Raw genomic sequence first — 22,367 nt, 5'->3', positions numbered from 1 at the left:
GTTTGGCTCCCGTCTGTCCGGCCAACTACCAAAGGTACGGGGAAGGAGGGTGGGGGGGTCGTGGGGGTCGCTAGGGGGATCGCGGGTCGGCTGGGGGGGCGGTCGGAGGTTCTTGGGGGGGGCGGTCATTGGGGGGAGGGGGGTTTGCGTCGAGGGCAGGAGGGCCTAGGATCCCTCCTGCCCGTAATGTAGTGCGAGGTGGGGGTAGGGGGTCGCCGTGGCCAGGAGGGTTTGGGCTCCCTCCTGGCCCGATATTGTCGGGGAGTCGGCGGTCCTTCGGGGTGGGGGTGCGAGCGGTGGGGGTGCGAGCGTCCTTCCGGATGATGAATCGGGCGTCGGGCGGGGTGTGAAATATGTAAAAAAAAATTTGTATACTGCGCTCAGGCATATAACGCGCGAAGGGTATGCGCGGTACGTAAAAACGCGTATAACGCGCGCGTTATATCCGCGAAAATACGGTAACTGGAAGGCCTGAAAGTAGTGAGTTGAAGTAGTTTAAGCACAAGGTGATGAGGGCGTGGATAAGTGTTTTGGTTGTGTACTCAGAGAGGAAGGGTTAGACTTTGGCAACATTATAGAGGAAGAAGCAGCAGGTTTTAGCAATATGTTGCATCTGGGTGGTGAAAGCGAAAGAGAGGAGTCAAAGATGACCCCGAGATTACAAGCAGACAAAACAGGAAGGATGAGTGTTGTCCACAAAGACGGAGAAGAACGAGGGAAGTAGAGAAGCAGGTTTAGGCGGGAAGATGAGCAGTTCTGTTTTAGCCATATTCAATTTTAGATGGCGGCGAGACATCCAGGTGGCAATGTCAGACAGGCAGGCTGAGACTTTGGTCTGAATTGCCCAGTATCAGCTTTGTGTAAGGTAGGAGGTGTATGGAAGGAACCCTGCACATCCTTTTGGGAGTCTATGCTATTGATTTTTGGTATCAGTTTGTTCTGAGTCATAAATACTGTTGAAGCCACTTCTAAATCCAAATGCAGACCACTTATTTGACATTTTATTAACATCAACTGATTTTAAAAATAAATGTTCTTTTCACAAATTACCAATACAAGTTAGAAACTTAGAAAACTTATTGTACATAGGGTGAACAAATTTAAAAAGAAGCTCTCCTGGGGCAAGGGGAGATGGATCTAGAACTAACTGTTATGTTGTTGCTGATTGCTGTGGGTTCTGGGGAGGGGGGCTGGCTAGTGTGGGAAGAGTTCACGAACTCTGGCGAGCAGTTTCCAGCTGGAGGAATTTGTGCTGATCCAGGAGCCCTCAATAATGCAGGAAACAACATCAAGAACTGTCAATGGAAGTCAAGAGGCCGGAATTAAACACACCCGTGAAAATGGAAGTGTTTGCATTTACAGCACTCTAGGTCAGGTCAAGGCACAAGCCAACAGCACGGAGCATGGGAGAGAAGGCCTGGGGCACCTGACAAATGTCAATGCTTTGAGCTGGGCATGAGTAATGCTGCACTTGTATGTGCATGTAATTGCACATGTGTAGCAGGAAGCTAGGCTGTGAGGAGAAGTGCGGTCTAATGACAAAGGCCCTAGTGAGGTATCAGACGGCTGAAAGAACCTCCAGAGATTCTGGGGAAGCCAAGTGCTGCATTCCAGACCCATACAAGGTATGAGGAGCAACTGCAACCTTGCAAATTAAATAATTCCTGAACCTGGAAGATGGCACACCACTGTGTACAAACACATGGAGCAAGAACTGCAATCCTATTAGGAAAGAATGGGGAGAGCAGTGTCTTAATGCAGGAGGGCTATGGAGGCATAAATAAGGTCTAGGCTGGAGGAGATTTATGTACCAAGGAACCTGACAAGGCAAAGGGTTCGGCTAAGGGAAAAGGAAGGGTTCAGTTGGGGGAACCTTCTCATTGGCAACTGCTCTATCAAAGAGGCTCATTCCACCAAAATTCCTGGGGGGTTTCTCCGAGTACAGCACCAGACATCCTGTATTTGTGTATAAGATTTTTGCTACACTTGTCCGTGTTAAACCTCATTTGCCATTTCGCAGACCCATGTTCTAACATTACAAAAGTTTTGCCTCAAGTTCTAGAATTTAAATGGTGAAGGCTAGAGCTTTGGCATTGCATTAGTCAGACTTGGGGTCCTAGTATTATATCAGTTGAGTTCTGGTATTACCTGGGGAAAGCTCCTCTCTTGGTCTCCAAGTATTCACTTAGTCCCTTCTGTACCATCTCCAGAAGTTTGTTACATTCTCGCAGGTTCTCCAACAGTCTGGGATCAGGACATAATGAAATTACCTGTTAGAAAGAACAAGCATATGCCCATCAATACGCTGTGAAAACATTGTTACATCACCTATACCAGCGATGGGCTACATCAGGACAATATTGTAAAGGGGTACATTCAAATTAAATTGAATGGAATACTGATTTGAAAGAGAAAAATTGGGGGTTGACAGTTCCAAACTGAACAGAAAAGGTCACTGAAAAATCTAAATCCTGTTCAGTCCATTTGACTGAGTCCCACTGAAGTCTATGGGAGAAGCCAAAGTAATGAATTTTGTGTATTTCAAAGACAGAGTGGAGCTGGTTGGGATGAGGCAAGGAGGTCGAAACCAGCCGGAACTGCTTTTTCAGTTTTGGCTGAAGCAGAAAATGTTTGAAAGCTTTCAGCTGAAACTCTTTTTTTTTTTTTTTAATTCTTTATTCATTTTATAACTTACATCAAGTGCACAGTAAGTATCAAACAATTATAATACATCACTTGAAAAAATCTTCAATATCATACACCAAGAAAGATTTAACCCCCACCCCGTCCCAGATTCATATATAACTAAAATATACTATCTGAAAATAATATCTTATGCCATTCATATAAATTTTCTTAATGAAAAAACCAACCCCCCCACCCCAAATCCATGTGTATTAAAATTGGGAAAAGTGTAACTTATTCATTACTATAATTTAATAAAGGTCCCCACACATCCTTAAATTTATTAAAATAGCCTTTTTGAAATGCCAACGCTCTTTCCATTTTATACACATGACAAACTGAATTCCACCAAAAACAATAATTCAGTCTTTTACAATCCTTCCAATTATAAGTTATTTGTTGGATGGCAACTCCTGTTAATATCATCAAAAGCTTGTTATTATTAGCCGATATTTGACATTTAGCTCTCATAGACATGCCAAATAAAATTGTGTCATAAGACAATGCTACATGATTCTCCAACAGGAAACTCAGAACAGCAGTCGAAAATCATCATCTGGTTTCAGCCAAAACTGAAAACTCAAATTTGGTGTGTGCATGTGAATTGGTGAGGGTGAGGGTCATTGGGGATTGTCAAGAGTTTGAAGTTTCTAGCCTTCTGCTAAACCCACAGTATTCAAGCCAGAATATAATAACTTATATAAATAAAGACTATTTTTCCTCTAAACAAAATAGTCTCCAAATACATGGACTGCAGCTAATATAGGGTTACCATATTTGTGAAGCCAAAAAAGAGGACACATGGCCCCACCCCTTGCTCTGCCCCTCACCAGTCAGTTCTGCATGACTTGCTCTCCATGGCGTCCCCTTCTTTTCTTGTTCTGCACTCATGATATATCAGATTTTCAGTTGTGAGTCTATAAAATACTGAATGGAATCGAGTGGACCAACCCTTGAGTTGATAACCATGTGGAAACAACATTAAACAGTTCTCCAGCTGTAAAAGATCAATTGTAAACACCTACCAAACACCAAAACAGCAGGCTCTTTAGGCTTTATTTCAAACCCTGATTTAAATACTTAAATAAGATCTTGACCACTTTCTCTAGTCATCTGATCAGAGAATCCACAAACAAGTCCACCAGAGGGCAATACGAATTTGAGATTGTAATCCTCTTAAATGATATTCAGCACCCAACGGTCCAAGCAAATCTGTGCCCAAGCCTCCCAAAACACCAACAACAGTCCTCCTATCCCCGGGGTGATGGCTACTGACCTGGAATCATTGGGCCTTCTTGGATGCTGCTGTGGTGCAAGAATTGGAGTCTTTGGGGTTGCCTGTTGCTGCTAAACCTGTGTCGAGAATCTTGATATGATCTTTGAGCAGAGGACCCTCCAGACAAAATCACCAAGAACCTTGAAAGGTACCAAGACCAGACTTTCTAGAGCAGGGATGTCAAAGTCCCTCTTCGAGGGCCGCAATCCAGTTGGGTTTTCAGGATTTCAGCATGAGCTCTAATAGCATACAATGAAAGCAGTGCATGCAAATAGATCTCATGCATATTCATTGGGGAAATCCTGAAAACCTGACTGGATTGCGGCCCTCAAGGAGGGACTTTGAGACCCCTGGCTTAGAGAGTCTGTGTCTTCTCCCAGGCAGAGTTGCCCCAGGGATGCTGAGGACCTCTTGAGCATCAAAAAGCCTCCAAATCCAGATAAAAACCTGAAAATAATAAAGTTCACTCAGAGTGTGTAGAAGACAAGACTGGGGAGCTATAGCATAGCCCATCGGGGAAGGAAGATGACGTCTTCTCGCAGTTAGAAAGGAAAATAACCATTGGTCAAGACTCATGTTCCTTTTGCACTAGAAATGCTGGTGCTAAAAATTCAATGATGAGCTTTTATTTAGTTTAGAGTTTGTTGCAGATGGATAGTTCAGTTTTACTTGAAACTTTGTCAACTTCTATTAGATTTTACCAAAACATGTTTTTTAGGTAGTTTATCTTTTAAAACAAATTCTATGGATTTAATAGTTAACGTGTTTGTAGATGCTTCAGCCAAATTACATTTGTCTCAAATTGTTAATTTGGCTACTCTTACTGCAGGTAATGTATGGGATTTAATTTTTGTTCCTGATCATTTGGCAAATAGGATACCAGGTTGTGAAGTGACTGCTATTCCTTGGTCTAGTCATTCTATAATTAAATTTCAATTTGTCTCAAGTTGAGAGTTTGGAACCTGTAAAACTGTAGACTTAAAGGATTAGATCTAGAACTGGTATATGATCAAGCCCTTAATACATAATGTGCAAAATAAAATTAACTCATGCAACAGATACAAAATGTATTATGAACAAAATATAGCGAAGAACAAATAAAAAGTCTGCTGCAGCGGTGGAGTTACTCCTAATTTATAACAGAAAATATTCATTGAGTTACAGTGTTGTATGGCATCAGGAAGGGGGACTAGTCTACTTTACTTGTAGCTGCCAGGCTACAGTAGAAGCTAATTAGAGCCAGATAGAGATATTGTACCTTTGCTGCAGTATCACAGCCTGTGTGTAATGAGGGTCTTGATATTACAGTATTTTTCCATAATAAGTTGGTGAAGTTTCTGAATTTCATGATCCGAGTCTATCCAGATTTTACTCAGGTAATGCAAAAGAGAAAAACAATTTTTTTTAAGATGAGGGCTCAGGTCCAGTTATTAGGGACTCTGTTTTGGTTAATGTATAATCAAATAGGAATTCTGAAAATATGTCTTCATGAACCAGTAGCTCACTTATGAGCATTTCTGTCCTTTAAGAGTAGTGGGTCATTAGGATCCTCCAGGACCCCTCATTTTATCTCTACACCTTGATTTCATTGTAATATCACTCTATCAATAATGTACTTGTCTTGCTTTGAAATATATATTTTTTTATTTTGTGCCTTGGAATCCCCCTTCCAAATTGTGGTCTATAATTTGTGAATTGTTAAATCTTTGATTACCTCTTAAAATATTTCATATTATTTTATATTAACTTTTAAACTTACTTTGCTTTCTATACCAAATTTATGTTCTTGGGTTGTTTATTTTGCAAATCAAATTAAATAAAACTTTTTTTTTTTGTGACATTGAGAGACAACCATAAGAGTTGCTTTCTGTTTCCTGCTGAGCCACTGACATCATCAGCCACAGGACTTGGAAGAAGTGAGGCAGTGATATGCTTATTTCAACTAAATTCCCTGGAAGTTTGTCTCACCCTACCCCATCTTAATACAATCATAAGAACATAAGATTTGCCGCTGCTGGGTCAGACTAACGGTCCATTGTGCCCAGCAGTCCGCTCACGTGGCAACCCTTAGGTCAAAGACCAGTGCCCTCTTTGAGTCTAGCCTTACTTGCGTATGTTCTGTTCCAGTAGGAATTTATCCAACCTTGTCTTGAATCCCTGAAGAACGCTTTCCTGTGGTCTGACCCCATAGGCTGCAGTGTAATGTGCCAAAAATGAATGTGAGTGAATGAATAAACATTCCGCTCATTCTGCTCCCATAGTCACTTGGTTTGTTTAAAGATATACAAACTAAAATTATTCTTATTCGCCATGTTTCACCTTCCTCCCAAAATGAAGGCATATCACAAATGAGCAAAAATTTACAGATTCTTTGGAGCAGGTGTAAATTTGTATGCAAGGATTTGTGTGCTACTACAGTTGGTGCTGAGTGCCTACTCATAGGTACACATGATGCCTTTATAAATAGGCTTTAAATAGATGCCTTCTGTTTTCCAATTTTGACATAGGCAACCCTAGAGTTGATTAAAACTCTCCCATCAGAATCCATGCCAAGCTTTTCCAGAAGCTCACAGAAATGTGAACCTAGAACCTCGCCTTCTATCTATAAGCCCAGGAGAAGAATTACGAGGGTGGTTTGAAAAGCTTGGTAAAAAAAAAATCAAGTTAAACAACAGTCTCCATCGAGGGCTATATACTTATTCCAGTGAGTTTCCAGGTTTTGTCAAACTCTGCAAAATACTCATTGATGACTTAATAGACTGCGGCGCCAGCTCATGGAAATTTACAAAACTTTTCAACCCTCATTCAGCTTTATTTATTTTCTTAAACACAATAATTTGTTGAGAGCGAACACAATATGTCTTTACTGCAGTTTTCTGGTACTGTTGGTGCCACTTTACCCCTCTCTCAGTGTCATAAGGCTTTTTTGCCACTGTTGATGCTGATTTGTCCCTCTTTTGATGCTTTAACCTGTCACAACAAAAGTCTTGGGATGTTTACTTGATTGTCTGCACTGTTTTGCCTCCCTCTGGTGCTTCTGTCAACCAGCAGCTTTCAGAAAACTTGAATGAAAAACCAAAATAAGATGGACTGTGTCCCCCCTATTGAATTTAATAGAAAGTAATGAGCACTGTGATCCACAAAATGATCTGAAAATAAAACATTCTCTCACATCAAATACGTAGATACAATACTACAGGCACCTGTTTGTTTTCCTCAGCATTTTTCATGATCTTCCTCCAGATCCTTTCCATGGTCTGGTATCTCTTGCTCTCTACAGGCAGTTGCCTATTGATGTCCTCGGAACTGAAGATGGGCTCTAGATATAGCCAGGAGCGCTGACAAGTTAACCATTCCTCCAGAACATCCTGGCAGGAAAAAGAAGAAAGCCAGCAACCAGAATGGTGTAAAGAAATAATACAGGGATCAATATTCAAAGAGGTTTAACAGGAAAGGCCCTGCCCAGTTACATCTGCTGAGCTGGCTGGCCACTGATATTCAGTGGCACTTAAAATGGGCAGTGTTGCTAAAAATAATTTCTAACCAGTCATTCCCTAACTGTTTAGGTTAGGCATGGTCCAAGAGCAGAGTTTGGATGGAGCTACTACTTAGCTGATTAGTTGTGATATTCAGTCCATTAACTAGCTAAGTGTGTAGATAATATGCCAAAAAAGCTGACCTAACTTTATCCACCAAGTTATCTTGGCACCAGTCTGAACATTGGCCGGTACCTACTTAACTTCCAGACTGCCGTACTAATCTGGATATTTAATGCTAGAGACTAGATATATCAATGACTGTGAGTGGATAACAAGCCATTTACTGCCACCAGCTGAATATCAGGCCCATACTTCCTAAAAAGTTGGAAGATTACCAATGAAACAACGGAAAGAAGATTCAGCCCACGGTGGTAACCAGTTTGCAAGTTGCTTCCAGCCAATGGCTAACCTAACCCTGAATATTCATGTGCAGCTCCTGCTATTGAATATTGTGGATTTCTGCTGATCCAGAAGTTAACCAGGCACCGGCTGATATTCACACTGATGCCCAGTTAACTTGCTGTTTTGCTATCCTATGTGGTTATTTAGCCGGTTAGCAGACTGAATATCACTGCTAACCAGCTAGGTTGCCAATCTGAACTAATTTTGCCCCCATCCTGCCCCTAACTTAGTCAGTTAGAGGATAGCCAGTTAGCAGAGATATTCCGAGGGTGGTCAGTTAGCAGAGATATTCAGTGGACTAACTGGTTAAGTGCTACGTTAGCGAGTGATCTTGTGCAATCGGCCTGTCCTGGAAGTCCTCACTCTGCAGCGCCTGCCTACATGGGAACAGGAAGAGCTGCAGAGTGAAGGCTTCCAGGACAGGCCAACAGCAACAGGATCACTTTCTAACACTGCCGGCTGTCTGAAGTTTTGAAATAGCAGCGCCAGAGGAGAAACAGGGGAGACTCAAAGAGCCATCCCCAACTCTGGGGTGGCCCAGGTGGAGGGCTAGAGAGAGAGAGCTGCACTGGAAGGGGGCAGTTTAGAGGTGAAATTAGGGGGAAGACAGGGGTGGGGCATGGCACTGGGGTGGGCTGGGGGTGGAGAATGGGCGGGGCCAGGATAGGATCTGGTGCCCTTTTTTGACTTACCCAATCTGGTAACCCTAGGTTAAAACCTTTTGAATATCAGCCTCAACATATACAGAGCTGAACACTGGAAGATTGAAATGGAAATGGGATATATCCAGAGCTACAAATAAATTGCTTTGATAAAGCTAATGGTATCTGTAATCATCATCTGCTTAAACTATATACAAAACTTATGGCTAGTTTTATATGCATCGGCAGCACCTTCCATAATGACAGCGGCATATATATCTGCATCACACTTTGATTTATAATCAATTCATTAATATTCAAAGCAATACAACGAGCCAAAAACCACTCCTGGCTGGTTAAATCGCCTGTTCAGGGCTAACCAATCATTTTCAGTGGTACTTAACTGGTTAATGCCACTGAAAATAATCAGCATCAAACTAAGAACTGTCTATTTTGGGGGTATTCTGGGAGAGACGTCGGCACTTAGGACCAATATTCAGCACTTAACTGGCTAGGTTTATTGCATAAACAGAACTGCATAAAGGTTAGTCCTATCGTTATGCGGCAACCCATAGCCGGTTAAATGCTGAATATTACACTTAATTGGCATTGCATTAGCTGGTTTCAGAAACCTATAAATTTAATACCTTGCCCAAACATGGCCTGGCGTTGAATTTACAGGTTTAATGCTAAAAATGGTCAGCTAAACACTGATCACCGTCAGCTGAATATTGGGCCTTTAAAAAGAAGTGCTAGTAAGCATTCTTCGTACTTTTGCCTTTCCCTTCACACCCAAAGCTAAAACACACTCCCACATCAATAATACAGTAGAATCTCAGTTATCCAGAACCCATAGGGATTGGTGGATACTGGATAACTGTTAGGAATCTTGACTAACACTCTCGATTCCCCTCCCCTCCCCTCCCACACTGACGCGCCAGTGGTCCTGAGCTACAAAGCCCTCCTCCCTCAAGCCCCAAAGTGGCAGAAGCAGGCGGCATTTCTGAGCCGTGAACCCCTTCGCTCCCTCCCTTTCTCTCTTCCTACGCAGAAGTCAGCAGAAGGCAGCCTCATTAACAGGCTGCTTGCAGCCAGCCCTGGCAGGGCCTTTGCTCTGAGGCGTCGGAAGTGACGGGTCAGAGGAAAGGTCCTGGCAGGGCTGGCCAAGAGCAGCATGTTTTGAGGATGCCTCCTGCTGACCAGCTGTGCTCAGGTAAGGAAGGGAGATAAGGAGGGAGGGAAGGAACGAGGGAGTTCATGGTATGGACTGCCACATGCTTCTGGCACTTTGGGACTTGAGGAAGGAAGGGAGGATTTGTGGCTTAGGTCCCTGCCACTGGTGCTTCGGGGAACATTTTTTTTTACACTGGTAATTTTTTGGATGGTTGGGCGAGAGTCCCGGTTAACTGAGACTCAGTTAACCGAGACTCTACTATATATCACATATTCCATAGAGTTTAGTAATGCATAGATGACCAAGTCATTTCTATAGTAACTTCAAGAACAAACAGTGATAAGCTTACAGATTTAAGCATACTGTTAAAAGCAGATTTACTGCATAGTAATCAAAGAAGCTAAGGAAACCTGGGTATTTCCCTGTCAAGATTTCAGTCATATCCAATGGCATAGTGATGGGGGGTGGCAGTTTGCCCCAGGCACCATCTTGATGAGGGACCACCAGTAACTCTCCTCCTCTACGACCCCTTGCCGTGTGTAAGCCTTGCCTTCCCTGACACCAAGCACCCTCCCACCATCCAATCACCCTGACACCTCTCACAAAATCCCGGTGGTCTAGAGGGCTGGGAGGTTGGGATCAGACCCCCTACCCCCAGCTTGAGGACCTACTGCTCCTCCCCATACCTTTCTTTTTTTTTAATTTCTTTATTCATTTTTTCATATTACAACAAGTGTATCAGAAAAATACATATAATCTTATAAACACACACTTGATTTTCCTTCATGAATACTTTAAGTACAATATATCATATTCATATTTTTATAATGTTTTAGATAATATGTAAATAATTTAATATGTATGACAAATATAAATAAAATAACCCCCCCAAGCCCTCCCTTCCTATTTCAGAAAATCTCACCTAATACTTCAAATTGCATTAATTAATTCATACATATTATGAGGTAAATACAATAATACCCACCCAGATCCCCACTTAACAAATCTCTTATTATGAGAAAATGTTATTAATCATTACAAAAATCTGCTACTAGTCTCCAAATCTTCAGAAATTTACAAAAGTAACCTTTTTGTGTTGCTATTGTCCACTCCCTCCTGTCTTGAAGGGCCACTTCTTCATAATGGCAGCCTTTCCCCGTCCAGGTGCATCCCGGATGCACTGGGAGGGGCCTAAAGAGCTGATTGGCTCAGACCTGAGACAATCTGGACTTTAGGTCCCCCCCCCAGTGCATGCAGGTGATGCACTAGGAGGAGCCTAACGCGCTGATTGGCTCAGGTGCCTAAGCCCCTCTCCTTGGGGGGAGGGACCTTAGGCGCATGAGCCAATCAGAACCTTAGGCCTCTTCCAGTATATCCAGGATGCACCAGGAAGGGGAAGACCCTTCACGGCAGGAGGGAGTGGGCATATCTCCTGCCTGATTTTCAACTAAAGGTATGGGGGGGGGTGTCATGGATGGAGGTTTCTTGAGCTGGGGGGGTCTGATCCAAACCCCTCCAGCCCACTAGACCACCAGGATTTTGAGGGAGGGGGAGGGGTGATCGGAAGGCGGGGCGCTTGGTGTCAGGGGGGGAATGTCAAGGAGTCCCGGGTTTGGTGGCGGGGAGGAGGCATGTGCACGGTGTGGAGTTACCTTTGCTATGCCACTACTTTCTTTTTAGTTCCTTCCTCTAAGCTTATGTCACACTGAGATTTCTTCCTTTACTCTGCACCCCTACCAAATCAAATTTATCTACCCATTCTATCATTTGCTCATACTTGTGTCATCTGGAGCTTGCCTTCCCAGGTGCTGATCCTTTGTTCAAAGGGTTTTTTGTATGGAGAGAAAGACATGCTCTGCGTCATAACAATGTGATCATCTAGGAGCTGTGAAGCTTCATCTGGACTCTTCAGAATGAATGTTCCCGTTTCTTTATATGGTAGGACATTAAACATCACAGACATCCATTCATTCTCCATTTTATCCAGTGCCTAAGAAACAATGAGAAGGAACTATTTAGGAATTACACACTACAGGCAACAATATAGCATCCTATTCAGAGTATGACAAAAGTTTTGGTCTCTACATCTTGCAAGAAGCATGATTTTTGTGACTTTGAAAGACAGGGTACAATATATGTTTTAAATGTATAAATATTTTGTGTGACCAAGATGCAAGGGTTGGAATACCAGAACATTGGTTGAGTTACTGGTTGTCAGATTCATCAAGTAGAATGTTGTTTAAATTGAGAAATACAAACTGTCTGGTTTATGGTGGGGGCAACTGAACACAATTTTTGTTCCTAGGCAGTAAGTGTAATTTAAAGGCTCATGCCTTTAAAGTATACAAAATGTCTTATTTCCATAAAACTTTGCTTTTGAAACCAGGTCTTCGAGATGGAGGATTAGGTCTCCTAGGATTAGGTTGCATGTTGCCGTTACTGAATTTTGGTAAATAAAATCTTCAAATTCTGGTCTTGCTGTGCTCCAGTTCTCTGATGTTATGTAGCAGAGCATGCAGGTTATGGATCCTTTGAATGTGGTGCCTGAGAGTTGGCAGGCTAGTAGATCCATGTATGGGATGGACATTTTGTCTAGTTTATTTAGGTTTAGGGCATTTCTGACTAAGATGGCTAGTCCCCAGATGTAGTCTCACATCATGTTCTCATTATAATATCCTTGGTAGTAGCATTTGAAGTTCAGTATATCCTGATGGTAGCACTCACCTTGCTCTTCTGAGTATGCTCCTATGTTCTCCTTGAATGTCACAAGATGAACATCAAGGACATGGACTTTGAGAGACAATCTACAACCCATTTTTCACCAGATTCTCAACCAACTCCATGTAGTTTTCGGCCTTGTGATTGCCCAAGAAGCCCCGAACCACTGCGACAAATATGTTCCAAGCCACTTTCTCTTCTTAGTTAGCTTCTTGGGAATTTCATTGCATTCCAGAATCTTCTTTATCTGTGGTCTGATGAAGACTTCAATTTTGACCTTTGCCTCAGACAGATTAGGGAAGATGTCTTAAGAACATAAGAAGTTGCCTCCGCTGAGGCAGACCATAGGTCCATCCTGCTCAGTGGTCCGCTCCCGCGGTGGCCCATCAAGCCCATTGCCTGAGTAGTGGTCTATATCTATCTATACCCCTCAATCCCTTTTTCTTCTAGGAATTTATCCAAACCCTCTTTGAAACCATTTAATGTGTTCCTGTCTACCACAGCCTCTGGAAGCGCGTTCCATGTATCCACCACCCTCTGAGTGTAAAATAACTTCCTAGCGTTTGTTCTAAACCTGTCCCCTTTCAATTTTTCCGAGTGCCCCCTTGTACTTGTGTTGCCCCATAATTTGAAAAATCTGTCCCTGTCAACTTTTTCTATGCCCTTCAGGATCTTGAAGGTCTCTATCATGTCTCCTCTTAAGTCTCCGCTTTTCCAGGGAGAAAAGTCCTAGCTGCTTTAATCTGTCGGTATATGGGAGATTTTCCATTCCCTTTATCAGTTTAGTTGCTCTTCTCTGTACTCCCTCAAGTACCGCCATGTCCTTCTTGAGGTACGGCGACCAGTACTGGACACAGTACTCCAGATGCGGCCTCACCATTGCACGATACAGCGGCATGATGACTTTCCTCGTCCTGGTCGTGATACCCTTCTTAATGATACCCAACATTCTGTTTGCTTTCCTTGAGGCCGTGGCGCACTGCGCCGATGCCTTCAGTGTTGCGTCTACCATCACTCCCAGGTCTCTCTCCAGGTTACTGACCCCTAGTGGTGTTCCCCCCATTTTGTAAGTGAACATCGGGTTCTTTTTCCCCACGTGCATGACCTTGCATTTCCCTATGTTGAAGCTCATTTGCCATTTTTCGGCCCACTTTTCCAGCTGCGTTAGATCCTTTTGGAGATCTTCGCAGTCTTCCCTCGTTTGAGCCCTGCTGTATAGTTTGGTGTCATCTGCAAAATTAATGACCTCACACTTGGTTCCCGCTTCCAGGTCGTTTATGTAGATATTGAACAGGAGCGGTCCCAGCACTGACCCCTGCGGAACTCCACTCGTGACCCCCTTCCAGTTCGAGTAATGGCACTTTACGCCAACCCTCTGTTTCCTGTTTGCCAGCCAGTTTTTGATCCATCGATGGATCTCCCCTTGCACCCCGTGGTTCCATATCTTTTTGAGCAGTCTCTCATGTGGTACCTTGTCGAAGGCTTTTTGGAAGTCGAGGTATATGATATCTATAGATTCCCCTTTATCCACCTGGCTGTTCACTCCCTCAAAGAAGTACAATAAGTTTGTGAGGCATGACCTACCCTTGCAGAAGCCATGCTGACTCGGTTTTAGCTGCCCATTGTTTTCGATGTGTTCACAGATGCTGTCCTTAATCAGTGCCTCCATCATCTTTCCCGGGACTGAGGTCAGGCTCACCGGCCTGTAGTTTCCTGGGTCGCCCCTTGAGCCCTTCTTGAAGATGGGCGTGACATTTGCTATTTTCCAGTCCTCCGGGATCTCTCCGGTTTTTAGGGATAGGTTGCATATTTGTCGAAGTGGCTCCGCTATTTCGTTTTTTATTTCCTTGAGTACTCTTGGGTGAATGCCGTCCGGACCTGGCGATTTGTCGCTCTTTAGTCTGTCTATCTGCTTGAGTACATCCTCTTGGCTTACCTCTAAATTGACCAGCTTATCATTTTGGTCTCCTATTACGATTTCCTCGGGTTCCGGAATGTTGGTTGTATTCTCCCTCGTGAAGACTGACGTGAAGAACTCATTTAACTTGTCAGCTATCTCTTTCTCTTCTTTTACTACTCCCTTTCTATCTCCATCATCCAATGGTCCCACTTCTTCTCTTGCCGGTTGCTTCCCCTTGACGTATCTGAAGAAAGACTTGAAGTTTGTTGCTTCCTCTGCCAGTCTCTCTTCGTATTCCCTTTTTGCTTTTCTAACCACTCGGTGACACTCCTTCTGGTGTTCTTTGTGCACTTTTTGGTTCTCCTCTGTTTGGTCTTTTTTCCATTTTCTGAATGATGCTTTTTTGTCACTTATCGCCTTCTTCACTGCATTTGTTATCCACACTGGGTTTTTTGTTCTATTTTTTTTGCACCCTTTCCTGAACTTGGGGATGTACAGGTTTTACGCTTCGTGCACAGTCCCCTTGAGTAAGGTCCAGGCTTTTTCTACGAATTCCATCTTCCCTAAGTTGCCTTGGAGTTTCTTTCCCACCATTTCCCTCGTGGCATCATAATTTCCTTTTTTGAAGTTGAGTGCTGTCGTTGTGGTTCTTTTCCCCTTTGATGATCCAATTTCTAGTTTGCACTGGATCGTGTTGTGATCGCTGTTACCTAGCGGGGCTAATACCGCCACCTCTTTTGCTGGCCCCCCTAGTCCGTTGAAGATTAGGTCAAGAGTGGCATCGCCCCGTGTTGGTTCCGTGACCAGTTGCTCCATGAAACAGTCTCTCGTGACCTCTAGGAATTTGGTCTCCTTTGCGCAGTTTGAGTGTCCGATACTCCAGTCTATCCCAGGATAGTTGAAGTCCCCCATCACCACCACATTTCCGCTTCTGCATACCTGCCTCAGTTCAGCCTCCATGTCCTGGTCGATTTCTTCCGGTTGTCCAGGTGGGCGGTAGTACAGACCCAATTTAATGTCTGCCCTAGTTCCTCCCTGTAGCTTAACCCATAGTGATTCCAAGCCATCCACCCGTACTGTTGTTTCCATCCTGGCTGAGGGGATGGAGTCTTTTATGTACAGCGCTATTCCTCCACCCTTTTTATGTGTCCTGTCTCTCCTGTAAAGTTTGTACCCTGGTATGGCCAAATCCCATTGATTGTCCTCAGTCCACCATGTTTTTGTGACTCCAATTATGTCCAGGTTCTTTTTGCTGGCAATGATTTCCAGTTCACCCATTTTGGCCCTTAGGCTCCTAGCATTTGTGTATAGGCAGTTTAAGACCCAGTTTTTTGCCTTCTCTTTTGGTTTACCTCATGTTTTGGGTCTCCTGCAGTCCTCCTCGTGGTTCACCAGCCCCCGAGCTTCATCTCGGTCATCCTCCTCCTGTTGTGTGTCTGTGACGTCCTCAGCCTGTTTCCCCTGCACCTCTTGCTCCCGTAATTCCCACTCAGTTCCGGGCTCTTTTTCACAATGTCTTTGTCCCTCTGGCTCCTGTTGTTCTTTGTTGGTGCCGCTTACCAGTTCCATTTGTGCCCTTGGTCCCTGCAATGCGTCCTTAGGTCCTTTTTCAAAACATACACACTCAGTCCTGAGTCCTCCTTTATAATGTCCCAGTTCAGTATCCTTGTCTGGTACTGATGTCCGATGTGTCGAAGTCAGATTGACTATCGGCTTTCCCCTTTTCCTCAGTTTAAAGCCAAGTCTATGACGTTCTGGACGTTGCGTGCCAGCATCCTCATCCCAGCTGTGCTAAGGTGCAGTCCATCTCTTCTGTAGAGCTTGTTCTTCCCGACTCGCTTCCTTTTAAGGAGGAGCCCGGCGCTGACTGTGCCTGTGACGCGGTGGAGGTGGGCGGAGCTCCCTCTCGCCGCGACCCCAGTTACCACGAACTGCCTCCCCTCTCTCCTCCGGCGTGCCTCGTGCACGCGGCTCTCGCAGCCAGAAGTCTGCCTCCCCTCACTGACTCTCCAGCCCGAAAGCTCTCCTGCTCTCCCTCAGCTGCGCCCGACTCGCTTCCTTTTAAGGAGGAGCCCGGCGCTGACTGTGCCTGTGACGCGGTGGGGGTGGGCGGAGCTCCCTCTCGCCGCGACCCCAGCTACCACAAACTGCCTCCCCTCTCTCCTCCGGCGTGCCTCGTGCACGCGGCTCTCGCAGCCAGAAGTCTGCCTCCCCTCACTGACTCTCCAGCCCGAAAGCTCTCCTGCTCTCCCTCAGCTGTGCCCGACTCGCTTCTTTTTAAGGAGGAGCCCGGCGCTGACTGTGCCTGTGACGCGGTGGGGGTGGGCGGAGCTCCCTCTCGCCGCGACCCCAGCTACCACGAACTGCCTCCCCTCTCTCCTCCGGCGTGCCTCGTGCACGCGGCTCTCGCAGCCAGAAGTCTGCCTCCCCTCACTGACTCTCCAGCCCGAAAGCTCTCCTTGAAGGTACATGAAAGCTGCTGACTCCTTGTCTAGAGCTATGACAAATTGTTTCATTAGGTCCAATTTCATGTGCAGTGATGTTATCAGCACCTCCTGGAGGTCCACCAGTGGTTTCCCATTTGATGCTGTTTCTCTCCACAGAGAACTTGGTCTGCTATAGCCAGTCCTGCCTTTGGTAGTGTGCTTTTGTGTTCCTGCTGTCCTAAAGGCAGAGATAGCAGGGAAACTTGGTAAAACCAAACAAAGCAAGTCCTCACTCAACAGGAAAAAGATGCAAAATAGAAGAACAGACCAGCTTGTATCTTTCTTCTTATTTCTTTATTAAGATTTCTTCATATTTCCAAACATTCTTGCTCCAAGCTATACTGCCCGACGGGACCCGTTTCGCCAACAATGGCTTTTTCAAGGGTTCTAGCAGGGAGCACTTATTTTGGCTTCCTCATAGTTCCGGGGCTCCCTGCTGGAACCCTTGAAAAAGCCATTGTTGGCGAAACGGGTCCCGTCGGGCAGTATAGCTTGGAGCAAGAATGTTTGAAAATATGAAGAAATCTTAATAAAGAAATAAGAAGAAAGATACAAGTTGGTCTGTTCTTCTATTTTGCATCTTTTTCCTGTTGAGTGAGGACTTGCTTTGTTTGGAGTTGTTCTAGTTACCTCACTTTCCTATCTTCAAGAACCTGTAAACTTGGTAAAACCACCTTTTAGAAATGCCACCATTTTGAGGTCTCTGATGACTTCCCAGCCGTTCTCATCATACCTCAAAGTGTCTAGTAAGGTCTTGATGCTGTTGTAATCCTCTTTGAGATGCAGTAAATTAACCAGTGGAAGAGACGGGTACTTGTTCCTTTATGGGGCAGCATGTTTTGATGCTCCTGGATGAGCTGTCAATCAAAGAGACACCACTCTTTCAGGATACAGGCAATTCTATTTGCCTCAAACAGAATGGTCACGTTGTAGCAGAAGCAGAATTCATGTTGATGGGTGAAAAAGGTGGAAAAAGCTTGGTGATCCTTCCTCTGATCTGTGACTTGCACACTTTCATCCAACAAGTTTCACTGCTTGAGCCTAGACGTCAAAAGGTTGGCACTGGACTTGGTGAGAACAAGATTTCTGATCAAGTCATAGAGGTCTTTTTGGTTTGGATAGTATGGGTTTCTCTCATCAGCTGTACCACTGATATTGTAAACTGGATCTATAATGTCTCCCTCAGTCTCTGACAGTTGCTCTCTCTCTGGGGAAGTGGGTAAAAGGGCCCCTAAATTTACTCCCTATTTTTTAAAATTAACTAGCTCCCAATGGAGGCCAGAGCAATTTTTAGATTTGGCTGTTTTGTTATAAAGCACTTTATAGGTTATTACCAAGCTATTCCCTTTTAATACTTCAACACAACCCTCACATAGTTCTACTTTTTTATGATCCATACAATAATGGATTGTTTGAAAATGAAATATATGGTAAAATGTTGTCTTAGGTTGGAAAGTGGGAAAGAAAATTCGAACCCTTGATCTCAGAACTATCAACATTACAGGAAATTATTAAAAAACTTATTTGTTTAGACATTTTAGGGGGTAATATTGATTATTATTTATATTGTTTAATTTTGTAATTCATTGTATATGTACAGCCATCTTTTATGTGAACCGTGTAGAAATGTAAGGTGTTTGCAGGAAAGAAATAAAGTGATATGATATGTTATGTTACTCAGCTTGGAATCAATCTGGAATGTTCTCCAAAAAAGTTAAATTTCAAAAGCAAAGTTTGAGGGGAAGGATAGTAATTTTCTATACTTTTGTGGCCTAAGCCAGTGTTTTTCAACCTTTTTGTACCTATAAACCAGCACAAATGGTGGAATTGTTTTGCGGACCGGCGCTTGAGGAGTGCTTGTGTGGACTCGGGTGCCGCTATTGGACTGCCAAGGGAGACAGGGGGGGGAGGGGAGGGGGAGAATGACTTTTCCTATTAGAAGGCTTCTCCTCAGCCTACCTGGAGGCTCGGGAGGTCACGTCTTGTGCTCTGTCGTGCTGCTCCGGTTCCGTGCCGCATGTTGCAGTAGCAGGACCTTCATTCCTTTTGGCCGGGTCTGGGAGTGGGGGGATCTTCTGCTCCTTCCAGGGAGGACCGAGAGGAGATCACAGGCCAGGGAACCTGTGGCTTTCTGTGCATGCACAGGGGATGCCTTCAGGCAGTATGGTCGGCGGACTTGTCACATGGCGCTCGATTCGTGCGCCTTCAGCTCTCTAGTGGGCTTTGACCCAGAGTTGCCCATCGGCCACTGCACAAGGTTTGTATGTGTTCCCCGTTAGCGGCCCCAGCGCTGCCTGGAGATGTTGGAGAACGGCTGCACTGGTGTTTTTGCCTGGGTGGTCCATGAGGCGTTTGCAGTGAGCCACCTTTTTAACTCGGTGCTTGCGGGGGACCCTGGTCCTTTGTGGACCGGTGGGAGATTATTGTGGACTGGCACCAGTCCACGGACCAGCGGTTGAAGAACACTGGCCTAGGCAATTAAGAAAGAACACTTATTACCCAAATTGTTACATAGTGTTAAGATTTGAAAAGAGGGAAGCCCTACACTCCTCCCCCCAACATCTCCTGACAACCCCACACACTCCTGACTTCCCCCCCCCCCCCCCGGTACCTTCTGATGAAACATCATCAGATGGGATGCCTCTTTAATGGTAGCCCTTCTCCCTATCGGCAGGAGGGAGTGTGCAATGGAACATTCTTCATGTCCCTATCTGTTTGAAAAGACTGACCGCTTTGCCCTCCAGGGTACTACCCAACCAGTGGCATGTGGTCAGGGCCTTCAGGGGATTTACCCCACCCTCTAAAGATCCTGAGGACAATACTCTGAATTTGATTGGTTAAGCAGGCAACAAACAGATGCTGATCAGCCAATTAAATTCAGATCAGTACTGTCAAGGCCTTCAGGGATTTCAGTGAATCCTCAGCCCAATAGCCCTGCTTTTTTTGTTTACTTTTAGTTTGATCTTACACAGGAGTGGATGCAAGACCCTTGGTTCAGCATACCATCTTTATTGCACTGGAATGCTAAACACAACAACCAAACACAGTGAAGACACTTGCTCAGCATACTGTATAACCAATACCTAAGTATGAATACAGTTTTATAAAGCTGCCCTTCCAACTGACAGGGTCCTGGGGATTACATTGGATCGTAATCTAACCTTTAAGAAACAAAGATTTATTAATTTTTAAAAAAGCTATGCGTTACTATGTAAATTAAGAACCATTAAAAAGTTTTTTGATAGAGAATCCTTTCGATTACTGGTTACTGGTCCAATCTACAGTATTATCTACTTTGGACTATTTAATATAGTTTATTTGGGGTTACCCAAAAAAATTATATTAAGACTTTGTTCGGTACAGAATGCCGCAGTACACCTGATTTTTGATCTCAAAAAAATACCAAACTGCATTGGCTGCCTTTTGGGGCCAGAGTGTCTTTCAAGTTTCGGTGCTTTTGTTATAAGGCGCTTTTCGGATCATTGCCTTCTTATCTGACTTCTATTTGAAACTCTCCTATTCAACAAAAGGCACGAGAAATCCAGGTAAGTTTGTCTTCCCTACCCCAAACGCCTGTCGGTATAAGACTTTCTTGGACGGGACCTTGGCCTATCAGGCAGGGAAGATGAACTCCTGGTTAAATCTGATGATTGTTGAATCCACGTAGACTACAAATTCTTCAAAACACCGCAATAAAAATTATCATGAAAAGAAAAAAATTTGATCATGTAATTCCACTGTTAAAGGAAAATCACTGGTTACCGGTATACCATAGAATTACTTACAAAATAGCTTTACTCACACATAAAATATTAGTAAATAAAGCCCCAGCATTTTTAGAAAGATTTCTAATACCATACACCCCTGTAAAATCTTTAAGATCAGAAGAAAAATCTGTTAGTAATTCCCTCATTAAAAATTTTTTATTCAAGGAGGGTAAGTTTGTTTGGTCGTGCCAAACAAACTTACTGCACTTCTTTGAAGGTATAAACAGCGAGTTGGACAAAGGGGAACCCATAGACATCATTTACCTCGACTTCCAGAAAGCCTTTGACAAGGTGCCCCATGAGCGACTACTTAGGAAACTGCAAAACCACGGGGTGGAAGGGGATATATACAGATGGATTAAACACTGGTTGGCAGGCAGAAAACAAAGGGTTAGGGTGAAGGGACAATACTCAGGCTGGCGGAGTGTCACGAGCGGTGTTCCACAGGGGTCTGTGCTCGGACCGCTGCTGTTCAATGTGTTTATAAACGACCTGGAAACGGGGACGAAGTGTGAGGTTATAAAATTTGCAGATGACACCAAACTCTGCAGCAGGGTTAGGACCGCGGAGGAATGCGAAGACCTACAAAGGGACCTAAACAAACTGGAAAAGTGGGCAAACAAATGGCAAATGCGATTTAATACAGAGAAATGCAAGGTCATGCATATAGGGAAAAAGAACCCGATGTTCAGCTACAAAATGGGGGGATCGGTGCTAGGGGAAAGCAACCTTGAAAAGGACTTGTGTGTGCTAGTGGATACAACAATGAAATCAACGGCACAATGTGCAGCAGCCTCAAAGAAAGCAAATAGAATGTTGGGTATTATTAAGAAGGGTATCACAACCAGGACGAAGGAAGTCATCATGCCGCTGTATCGAGCGATGGTGCGCCCGCACCTGGAGTACTGTGTCCAGTATTGGTCGCCGTACCTCAAGAAGGACATGGCGATGCTTGAGAGGGTCCAGAGAAGAGCGACGAAAATGATAAAAGGCATGGAAAACCTTTCATATGCAGACAGGTTAGAAAGGCTGGGGCTCTTCTCCCTGGAAAAGCGGAGACTCAGAGGAGACATGATAGTGACTTTCAAGATCATGAGAGGTATCGAGAAGGTAGACAGAAATAGATTCTTCAGACTAATGGGGCCCACAAGTACAAGGGGGCACTCGGAGAAGCTGAAAGGGGACAGGTTTAGAACCAATGCTAGGAAGTTCTTTTTCACTCAGAGGGTAGTGGACACATGGAACACACTGCTGGAGGCTGTGATAGGACAGAGTACACTCCAGGGTTTTAAAGAAGGATTAGATAAATTCCTGAAAGATAGGGGGATTGAGGGATACAGATAGAGGTAGAGATGGGATATAGAGAGAGTTTAGATAGAGACCAAGGGGATTTAAGGGTTCGGACAATGATCACCGTACAGGTCATGGGCCTGATGGGCCACCGCAGGTGCGGACTGCTGGGTGCGATGGACCTCTGGTCTGACTCAGCAGAGGCAACTTCTTATGTTCTTATGTTATATGATCTTTTCTGTTACAGCTCCTCAAAGTTTGAACTTGCTTCCTTTCAACATAAGAGAAGAAAAATTACTTAATAAGTTCAAAGGCCTACTAAAAAGTTGGCTGTTTAAGGACACCTTTAACTAACCCATTTAAAATCATATGACCTCATTCTGGAATTTATCTGGACAAGGAACACTGTTAAGCAGAAATTAAGTGGGTAACGTTTCCTAACCTTTTGTCTCCTTACCTATCCTTTTTCATTTATTTTGGAATTGTATT

The 22,367-nt window shown here is 44.2% G+C and overlaps 1 protein-coding gene across 6 annotated transcripts in view; it reads right to left on the bottom strand.

Moving 5' to 3' along the window:
• Positions 1–22,367, bottom strand: part of DNAH1 (dynein axonemal heavy chain 1) — an 813,109-nt gene that overhangs the window by 425,606 nt on the left and 365,136 nt on the right. For all 6 annotated transcript variants that reach the window (XM_033926650.1, XM_033926656.1, XM_033926654.1 and 3 more), the window contains 3 exons: positions 11,495–11,707; positions 7,165–7,329; positions 2,149–2,270 (listed from right to left, as the gene is read on the bottom strand). In XM_033926650.1, the coding sequence (XP_033782541.1) occupies positions 2,149–2,270; positions 7,165–7,329; positions 11,495–11,707 (500 nt within the window). The remainder of the gene's footprint in view (positions 1–2,148; positions 2,271–7,164; positions 7,330–11,494; positions 11,708–22,367) is intronic.

The sequence above is a fragment of the Geotrypetes seraphini genome, chromosome 17 (assembly GCF_902459505.1).
Source record: "Geotrypetes seraphini chromosome 17, aGeoSer1.1, whole genome shotgun sequence".
Classification (NCBI taxonomy): domain Eukaryota; kingdom Metazoa; phylum Chordata; class Amphibia; order Gymnophiona; family Dermophiidae; genus Geotrypetes; species Geotrypetes seraphini.
The sequence above is the reverse complement of the archived record's forward strand: the minus strand, read 5'-3'. Positions and strand labels throughout refer to the sequence as shown.